General features: G+C 41.5%; 1 protein-coding gene across 3 annotated transcripts in view; it reads right to left on the bottom strand.

Moving 5' to 3' along the window:
* The window catches only part of PCCA (propionyl CoA carboxylase, alpha polypeptide), a 577332-nt gene extending 568583 nt beyond the window's left edge, over window positions 1-8749 (bottom strand). For all 3 annotated transcript variants that reach the window (XM_006879382.1, XM_006879384.1, XM_006879383.1), the window contains exon 1: window positions 8550-8749. In XM_006879382.1, the coding sequence (XP_006879444.1) occupies window positions 8550-8654 (105 nt within the window). In that variant the 5' untranslated portion in view covers window positions 8655-8749. The remainder of the gene's footprint in view (window positions 1-8549) is intronic.
* Between the last annotated feature and the right edge of the window lie 2270 nt (window positions 8750-11019).

The raw sequence follows: 11019 nt of genomic DNA, 5'->3' as shown, positions 1-11019 counted from the left end.
ATTGGCACAGGACAGAGCGGAGTTTAGGGCTGTTGTACATAGGGTCACTATGAGTCGCAGGCGACTCGACGGCACATAACAACAACAAACAACATCCATGATGGTAGAGAAAAATTAGACAATTGCACTTACAAAAATAAAACACATTACCCACCCCTCTTGCCTTTGCAATTTCAATCAAAACCATCACTGAAACTATTGCTTGGATTTTCCTTCCCTAGATTCACTTTCATTTGGCAACCACTAACAAATCTACTCTCTGTTCCTACGGATTTGCCTATCCTTGACATTTCATATAAATAAATTCAAACAACATACAGCGTTTACATCTGGCTTTTAAGAATCATTCTTGACACTTTGCTTTCTTTGTAGCTTCCATTTACGCCAACACTTTCTTTTGGTTCTAGCTCCAAAATATATCCCAAATCTACCCACTTACTCCATTGGACAGCATCTAACAACCACCATCCCCTTACCACCAGTGCAATCTCTCAAACCAGTTACCATGATTTCCAGCCTGATGTTCTACATCAACGTCATAACTGCTTCCCACTCTAACATCATTCTCGACCACCTCTGCCCTGACCAAGAGAGTTTCTACATTGCAGATCCTTCAAAAATGTAAATCAGTTCCTCATGTAAATCTTCCAATGAACTCCCCACAATTAAACTAAATTCCAAATGTTGTTTGTTGTTGTTATGTGCCCTCGAGTCATTTGCGACTCATAGCGACCCTATGTACAACAGCCCTAAACCCTGCTCTATCCTGTCCCAATCTCATTGCCTCTGACACACCCATCCCGATTACCCCAGTCACTGAATCAATCGACCTCATAGAGGGTCCTCCCCTCCTGCGCTATCTCTCTACTCTACCCAGCATGATGTCCCTCTCCAAAGACCTGTCTCTCCTTGCAACATGTCCAAAGTATGTCAGACGAAGCCCCAGAATCTTTGCCTCCAAGGAGCAGCCTGGTTTAACCCTCTCTTGGATGAATCTGTTTGTTTTCTTGGCAGTCCATGGTACATTCAATACTCTTCTCCAGCACCACAGCTCAAAGGTGTCAATTCTCCTTCTATCCTCCCTAGTCATTGTCCAGCTCTCTGATGCATAACAAGTGATTGCAAAGACCATGGCCTATATCAAGCGCACCTTCGTCTCCAGAGAGACACCGTTGCTCTTGAGTATTTTAGAGAGGTCCCTAACAGTGGACTTTCCCATTGCAATACGTTTTTTTATTTCTTGGCTGCTGGTGCCAAGAGTGTTGACTGTGGAGCCGAGCAAACTGAAGCTGTGAACAATCTCAATCTCTTCGCCAACCATCCTGATGCTACCGATTGGTCCAGTGGTGAGAATCTTTGTCTTCTTGACATTGAGCCTCAGTCCACACTGAAGGCTGCAGTCCTTGACCCTCTGGAGTAAGTGCATGAGGTCCTCCTCAGTTTCATCGAGCAAGGTTGTGTCATCTGCATAACACAGATTGTTGATAGATCTTCCACCAATCCTAACGCCACACGTCTCCTCATAGAGCCCAGCCTCTTGGATAATCTGCTCTGCATACAGGTTGAAAAGGTATGGAGATAGGACACATCAGGTCCCTAAATGACTGTCCCTGTCTACTTTCCCCACCCTATCCTCCCTGCATTCCCTTTTCATTCACATCACAATGGCCACATCCATTACTTGATCAGTGTTATATCTAATTCCCATTTTAGAACTTTTGCCTTGGTGTTCCTTCTATCTTGAAGGCTAGTCCCACAGATTATCATATGGTTAGCTGCTTCATCATCATCCAGATTTCTAATAAAATGCTACATACTGAAAAAATCTTGCCCTGTTAAAATAACAGTCCACTTGATACACCCCACTACTCCATGTCATCACTAATTCTTCCTTTCCTAATACTTTCCACTATTTTAACTCATCTGTTTATAAAATACTGCCATCATCTCCACTCAAATACACTATAAACTCAATGAGCAGAAACATTCACCATTGTATATTTAGCTCTAAATAGTATCTGGCTCAAAGGTGGAGTGAACACAGGGTTTTTAAGAGCCAGTGAAGCTCTTCTGTATGATACTATAGCAATAAATACTGAACAATTATGTGTTTGTCAAAGCCTGCAGGCCTCAACAACACAAAGAGTGAGCCCTAATGTAAACTATGGGATTTAGTTATTAAAAATGTATCAATATTGGTTGAGCAATTGTTGCAAATGTACCATAGAGGACAAGACCATAACAAGAGGAATCGTGTTTAGGGAAGAAAAGATACTATGAAAACTACACTTTCTGCACAAATTTTCACTAAAATTGCTCTAAGAAATAGTCTATTTTTCAAATAGACATATGAAAAACAGAAACAATTTTTTATATCATGTGACAATCTTAAAGGTATATTTTTCCTATTAATTGAAGATAAATTTCAAAGCAAAAGCAGCATTTCTGCATATGACATTTCACCACACTCTTGAAATTATTCTTCTTGTTGTTGCTGTATACCATAGGGTCAGAACCGACCCACAGCTGACCCTCTGGCGAGTTTTCAGAGGCAGTTAAATCACCTGGGAGGAGATTACCCATTTTTCTCCCAGGGAGCAGCTTGTTGATATCAACTGTATGCCTTTCAGGATTGCAGTGCAACCTCTCACCACTAGGCCACCAGAGCTCCCTGATTCTCATTAAAGACATTAAAGAGCTTTCTATAAAATTCTTTCTTCTTTCTTTATTTTTAAAGGGAGCTCTGGTGGCCTAAGGGTAAGAAGTTGCACTGTCAACTCAAAGGTACATGGTTCAAATCCACCAGCTGCTCTTTGGTAGAAAGATATGCAATATCCTCTCATGTAATTTACACCTCTGAAGTAAAGTGCCTGAGAGAAAACCTGCCAGACGGTCAGCTGGTGGGTCTGTTCCAATTCAGTGTGGTTGTACTATGTGGTCAAGTAGACTATTACTCATAGCGACCCTATGAACAAGGGATCTGAACTCTGTCCTAGCCTGTGCCATCCTCACCATCTCTAACATACTTGAACACATTAATACAGTCACTGTGTTAATCCATCCTGCTGAATGTCTTCCTCTCTTACACTGACCTTCTATCTTTCCAATCATGTCATTCTCCAAGGACTGGCCCCTCCTAACACATGCCCAAAGTATGTGAGACAACGTTTCACCATCTTGGCTTCCTAGGAGAACTTTTGTTTCACTTTCACAAGACAGACCTGTTTGTTTTCTTGGCAGTCCATATTCAGTACTCTTCTCCAGTATTACAACACAAAGGCATCATTTTTCTGTCATCTTTTTTTATTCCAACTCAATAGCACATCTTTATTATTATTCCTGGACCTCTCTTTACCCAGAATGCAGTGAGAGATAATGTTTTCATTTCTTTGTTCATGTAATGGATAGCTAGATCTCTAAACAAATAAATGAATGCTAACTACTTCTTGATAGTTCTGTCATTCCACCTGTCTCTTTGTTCTTCATCCAAATGCTAAATTAGGGTTATAATATCGAGCATTCATTGAATCAAATATAACCACGCTGCTCTGTTTTTCCTAATTCATGTAACATTCTAACTCTAACTTTACCACTTACCCAAAACCCAACCACTGATTTCCCTCTGCCTCCCCAACACCTTTATACAACATCTATTTAACTCCCAGATATTCAAAATTAAACACTGGTTCTACTACATATAAACAAACACCACATATTTATTTCCTTTCTTTTTCCCCTACGTCAATGCCATCGAGTTGGACCTGACTCATTACAGACTTTCCATTGGATGTCCAAGGCTATAAACTGAAAGATACAAGATTACCCACTTTTCTCCCTAGGAGTGGCTGGCTGATAGATTCAAACTGCCAGAAAGATGTGGCCTTTGAGTTAGCAGCTCAGTTCCCTACAGAATGCACCACAGCTCTCTGTTCTCCTGCTCAGCAAGGCTGAAAAACATTAAAACCATTTTAAACAACCACTTCAATCCATTGACCAAAAATGTCATCATCACCATTTGGCCCTTGGAGTGAGCCATCTATCCCCAGGGTGACCCATCTGCCACCGCTGCCACCCACCCTCCCACCCCCCTACCACCGCAGCTATCAGCCCCTCACGGATCGTCCCTCAGGGTGCGCCGTGCAGCCCCTGGGAAGAGCTTTCAGGTCACTGGGGAAAAATGCCTAGGGTATACAAAGAATCTTATCTAAACCACTTTCCTCCACATTCTCCCCAATACACCTGTAAGTAACACCTCCAAAGCCCTTCTATTTGTAACTCACAAGTTTGTTCTCTCTAGTTTGCTCCCTTTCCACAGGTAACCTTAACACTGAGTTTTACTCCAGACCTGAACCCTAAACCCAGTTCCAGAGACAAAAGGGAAATATAACTGCCAACTAAGGAAGCAAAGTAGGATGGAGCCTCAGGGTTCAGCCACCCATCCCCACTGTACCCACTTTGGCAAATACTCTGCAGTCCAGAGGGCAGTAAACGTTAGAAAAATATCTTCTAACAGAACAAGAAGGCATGCAGCTTCAATTCAGGACCACCAGTAAGGTGTTAAAGTGGCCTCCCCTTCCACCTTTACATCAATGCCCCTCCCCTGTTCAGCATAAAGAAGCCAAAGTGTGCACCCCACTCCCAAATGAGAAACCCACAAGTAAATAAGAAAATTTCTTTGTTAAAAAAAATCACCATTGGACTATACTTACCATTACCATATCTCTACTGGTCCCCACTGGATCTTTCTCATTTCCTTCACCTACTCCCCCCACCTATCAAATTGTGCAGACCTGTAATTTCATCCCTATCCATCCTCACTCTTCTTCTCCCAACCCTCACCCCCTTGCATCCCCAAACTTGTTTTTCATAATTTTAAAAAAAAAAAGTCATCATCCTCACCTCTTCTTTTTAGAAAAAAGGATGGAGCAATTTTTACCAACATTCCTCTGTTCTTAAACTTACTAGTAAAAACAGAATGAAATTCAAAAAGGACATGCATAAATCTCTACCAGTATTTTATTATACCAACACTGTAACTACTTCCTGCAATATCTTATTTCTCCCCCCACACCTGCCAAAATAATTCCTCAGAAATTTATCAGCAAGTGGGAAAAATTTACCTGTAGGCAATTCTTTTTTTTTTCTATAATTATATTTTATTAATTTTCATAAACATTTACAGAGATTTTGGGCTTCCACTCATTCATTGTTGCACTATTCTCTCTACCCTCCTCCCAGTTTGTTCTTGTCCAAATGCCACAGTGCTTGTCAAAGCCAGTTCTGATTAATCTTCTTTGTCAGTGTATCCTTTGCCATTCCCTATCACTCCTCCCTGAGAGAGACTTCACCCTGAGTCATAAGGAAAAGGGGATGGCGTATTCTCTTAGCTACTTCCTGCTGAAAAGGGACGCTGTGGGTTTCAGGGTGAAGATCTTCTCTCACTACTCTAAAGGGCCCCTTTGGCAGTAGGAAACACATAGACTATTATGGAGATTGATTTTGGAATTTAGATGCACTCTTATTGATTGTGCTTGGCTGTACATGTACATATCCTTCAAGATGTATCATGGGGGTGTTGCAACCTAGAAGACACAAATTTGACTAACAAGTTATAAGTACATGAGTCCAAAAATTATGGAAAAGTAAAAGAAAAGATTCTTTCATTGTTTTACAAACACTCCCCCAGGTCCCCTCATTCAAATATGTTCTTTTCCATGCTCGTATGGAAATTATAATTTCAAGGAATACAGCCAACTACATTAGCCAGCAGAGAGACCAGGGAGCATAAATGGCTACGAACTAGGATGCTAAAAGTTGGTGGATCAGATCTACCCAGTGGCTCTTTGGAAAAAAGACCTGGCAACCTGCTCTTGGGAGAGATTTTAGGGAAGAAAACTTTGTAGGATAGCTTTTCATGCAAGTCACATGTGATTACTATATGTCAACATCAACTTGATGCCACTCAACAACAAAATGGACATTCAAAATAGGGTACGAAACCTGTAATGAGATCATCAATCACATGAGAGACAATTTGTAATTAGAAAAGCAAGCTTGTGTGAACTCAGATTATCCAAGGTTCTAAGTCTACACTTGCCAGCCATGTCCTCCAAAAACTTACTTAATTTCTCTTATTCTACTTGTGTAAAACTAGAATTTGTATTTATTGTTATTTTAACAACCTAGGTGTTGCACAAATAATGATATATTTAAAATATCTGATACAGTTCAATAAGTGATAACTATTATCATAAAATCAATATCCTAGACCCACTGAAAAATGCAGGCAGAATTAAAAACAAGATATTTAAACCAAATAAGTACCCCTTCCCCCAACAATAACAACAACAACAAAAAAGCTGGTACACAGTAAGCGCTCCCTGATGGTGTAGTCCATAGGAGTACAAATCACTGGCAATGAGTTAAGTTGTTGATACATAAAAACAAAAAGAATAAAAGTAAGCTCAGCAAATACCTTCAAAGAAAACATCTATTAATTGGCTAAAAGAATGTTAGAATTTAGCATCTAGAGTTAGCTGTGTGCTTTCTATCTAAAAAGTTTGCAGGGCTAAAAACCAAATCCACTGCTGATGAGTGCCCTATTGGTAAAACACTATCCACAATGTCAAAGGCATACAATTCAAACTAGCCAGCTGCTCCACAGAAAGATGAGTAATCTCCCCTGTGATTTGATGCCTCTTGAAAATCTCATGTGTCTGACTCCAAGGTACACAACAACTGCTGATATGTAAATTGTCTCATGGTAACCCCTCACCTATTGGGTTTCTGATGCTGTAAATCTTTATAGGAGGGAATTGCCCACTCACTCCTGGGAGCAGTTAGTGGATTGGAACCACTGATGTGTCAGCAGTCCAACAAACATTTCATTATACTACCAGTAGAGTGTTTTGGGAGGTGCGTAGGAGGGACATTCAAAATGTTCTACTTTAAACACAGGCACAGTGGAACACATTTCAAGTTCCCAGAGGAGAAACACTAAGCAAAGAAGCAGTTAATTTTCCCTCAAAGTCATCAAGAATTTCAGAAATTCTTCTTGCCTTAAGCAGGAATTCTTTGTTGGCACACACAAAACCCTATCGCAATCAGCACAGTTATAACATTCAATACAAACACAGGTGCGTCTTGAGAAAATAGAAAGCAGCAAGACAGTTCCTACTGACACACATAAAGAGGGGGAAAAATCATAATGAGAAAAACCAAAGCTTCTCAAGTAAAAAACAAACAAACAAACAAAAAAAAAAACCAGTTGCCAACAAGTTGATTCCAATTCACAACAACCTCATGTGGGTCAGCACAGCACTGCGATCCATTTGGTTTTCAGTGATAGACTTTTCAGAAGCACCTCTCTTCTGTGGTGCCTCTGGGGAAACTCCAACTGCCAACTTTTTGGTTAGCAGAATTAAAAAACTGTTTGCATCAATACTTTCAAAAATTATAGCAGCTGAAAGAGAAAGCCATATACAAATACCACAGCATTCAAGTCAAGACTAGCCACCAGGACACCGCAGGATGCACAAAACTTGATGCTTAGAAACAACTGTGTTTAGAACCAATACACAAATCAATCAAAACACAATAAAGAAAAATAAATTCTAAGAATATATTTAATATACCTTATACTAAATATATCCCTTGAATTTGGTGTCTTTGAGTTGTGGTGTTGCAGAAGAGCACTGATTAGCCCTTCGACTGCCAAAAGAGCAAACAGCTAAGTCTTGGGGGAAATGTAGATACAGTGCTCAAAGAAGGATGGTGAAGCAGCTTCATCTGACATACTTAGGGCATGTTGCTGGGAGATGTTATTCCTTGAAGAGGAACATCATATTTGGAAAAGTGGAGGATCAGCGAAAGAGAGGAAGACCCTCAACCAAAAGGATGGACATAGGGACTGCTGCACTGAGTTCCAATATGAAAGAATGAGGATTGTACAGATAGGCCGGGGTTCAGATCTGTTGTTCATAGGGCGCTGAGTCGTACTTGACTGGACAGCACTGTGAAGTAATAAAATTAAAACTTGAGATAACACAATTGAAATAGGCTCTCAATTGAAACAAAATTTATTAATAAGAATATCATTTGATTTTTTTATTAATAAAAATTCACAACCTTAACTCTACCCCAGCAGCAGCTCACACTATCCCTTCAAAGTAAGACTTAGAAAAACTCTCCCAAGGTTTAAACAAGGTCAATACTCAAAGGCACAAAAACTGTAACGCAGCAGATAGACAGCTGTCAGATAGCTATCAGCCGATCTCCAAAATCCTTTGAGGCGTTTGAGCCACAGGAGTTACTGCTGCAAGGTTACTGCTGCACGGAAGTCAAGGGAGGGAGATAAACCAGGAACAGATTGGCGCAGCTGCAGCGGGACGCGGGCCTGGCCGCGCGCGGGGGCCGGCGAATCGATCGCGAATCTGCTGGGATGCCGGAGGGCAGCACCAACCAACAGGCGCCCGGGACGCCCAGTCGGTGCTGCAGCGCGGAAACCCAACTGAAGCCCAAGCCCAGCAGTGTGCCCTGTCGCTCCTCACCTTCCGGGTCCACAGCACCACGTTCCGCATCAGCAGCTGCGGTGGCCGCCGAGCGCACCGTCCGTTCGCCACCAAAGATAGAGCCCCTACCCAGAGTCCCGCCATTGTCGCCCCTGCCGAGCAGCGCTCTGACTGACCTCTCACCCCGCCGAAGGAGGCGGAGAAGGGGAGCGCCCGGGCTTCGACCAATCATGCGCCAGCTGCCTCAGCCCCGCCCCTTGCGGCGCAGAGACGGAGTTGGCAGGCAGAGCTCGTGGGGCAGCTGGAACCCCGAACCGGAGGGCTGGCCCGCGCAGGCTGCTGGGGCCAGAAGGGAGGCCAGGGAGCCACGCATCCGGCGGGGAGCAGAAAGTGATATCACCCGATTCAGCCAGAGGATGAGAAAGACTAGGAGTTCGAGAAAGACTTTTTTCGGGGCCTGCTTAGGGTAAAGCCGTCATCATCCAAATAGAAAACAACCTTCAGTCTAATTCAGGCAGTGATTGGTGTCATCCTTATAACTTCTCTTCATCCCATAGCAAATCATTCCAGGAGCTAGACGTTTTGAAGAAAAACGTGACATTAGGATCAGAAGAAGACTCATCAAAACCTGCGTTATGCAAATGACACAGCATTACTGACTGAAAGCGAAAAGAATTTTAAAAACTTGCTACAGAAGATCAAGAACTATACAGCTTTCAATACGGACCAATAGGCAATATCATGGTAGATGGAGAAAAAAACTGAAGTGGTCAACCATCTCATCTTTTTTGCCCACAATCAACACCCTTGGTACCAGCAGTCAAGAAGTCAAAGACTGCACTGGAAAAATCTATCGTCAAGGACCTCTCCAAAGTGCTGAAAAGCAATGATGTCAGTTTGAAGACTAAGGTGAACCTGATTCAAGCCATGGTCTTTTCAGTTGCTTGCTATACATCTTAAAGCTGGACAATGAATAAGGATTATGGAAGAAAAAAATTATACCTTTGGGTTGTAGTACGGAGAAGAGTACTGAATATCCCATGGATTGACAAAAGAACAAACATACATCTTGGATAAAGAGTAATCCAGAGAAACAAGGATGGTGAAACTTCATTCCACATATTTTGGGCATTCCTTGGAAAGGTGGAGGGTGAGAGAGAGGAAAATCCTCAATAAGACGGACTGTCACAGTGACTATACCCATGGGCTCAAGTATTTCAGAGATGATGAGATGGCACAGATGAAAGCAAGTTTCTGATCCCCTGTTCACATGGTAGCTATGAGTCATAGTCGCCTTGATGGCACTTAATCACACAACAACATCCTATAGCCATTCTGGAATTGTGAGTGTTTAAATTACAGGTAACTGAACCCAAGTTACACACTTTTACTTCATAAATCACTTAAGTATGATCTGTGAGTTTTCTGTGACCATTGCTGTGGATTATGGAGTGAAACACAAAAGTAGGGAATGCCATGGAGAAGACGACTGGTGTCCCTCCCCCCAGGTCCACTCTACTATAAAAGTAGTCCTAGGGGAGCTCTGGTGGCCTAGTGGCAAGAAGCTGCACTGCAATCCCAGAGACGCACGGTTCAAATCCACCAGATGCTCTGCCGGGGAAGGAGGGACAATCTCCTCCTGTACCAGTCAGATCTGATTTGACAGTACACACACACAAAAATAAGTAAAAAAATAAAATACAAAAATAAAATTAAAAAGTAGTCCTAAGATTTTATCAATTGTTTGCCACAAGCTGTAACTAAGATGATCTACAGTGAATGAAGCTGAAATACGAGATCTTCCTTTATATACTGTAAAAGTGACAGTTCATGAGTTCCTTGTTTTTCAATGCAGTGAATACAATGGAGTACTACACTGCATTGAAAAACAAAGCTCTCATAAAATATTATTCAAAATGGATGACCCTGGAGGACACTATGCTGAGTGAAATATCTCAGTCACAAAAGGACAAAAAGGACTGCATAGTGCCACTGTTGTAAAACAGGACCAACATGGGGGTTGGGGAGGAGACTGAGAAAGATGGGATAAATTATGTATACTGCATTGAAACAGATGAAAGAGAGAGAGAACTGTTTAAAAGGGATATATGATTAGGTACTATTGTCATGACTTGAGTCCGGAACGAAGGCTGCATAGTGCAGTGGACTTGGGAGGAGAGATTGTATAACAATGAAAGAATTTTTCTTTTACTTTTCAAAGAGAAGACTGAACTGGTGGGAGGCAGAGCAGGAAGAAATGTGCAACAATGAATGAATGGAAATCCAAAATCTCTGTAAATTTTCATTAAATTTAATAATAATAATAAAATTAACTGCTAAAAAGTTTAAAATAATTAAAAAATTTTAAAATTGAAAAAGTAGCAGTTCAAAGGCTTACTGGAATTAGAATATTCCAGTAGTTTTATTTTTTAACACTAACTCCACTATCTAGTAGTTATGTCCTCTGAGAAGATCAGCTCACCTGTCTGCTAGTAATGTTCTCTAAGAG

Source organism: Elephantulus edwardii, unplaced genomic scaffold, assembly GCF_000299155.1.
Source record: "Elephantulus edwardii isolate Elephantulus edwardi_28Jun2011 unplaced genomic scaffold, EleEdw1.0 scaffold00003, whole genome shotgun sequence".
NCBI classification, from domain to species: Eukaryota; Metazoa; Chordata; class Mammalia; order Macroscelidea; family Macroscelididae; genus Elephantulus; species Elephantulus edwardii.
The sequence above is the reverse complement of the archived record's forward strand: the minus strand, read 5'-3'. Positions and strand labels throughout refer to the sequence as shown.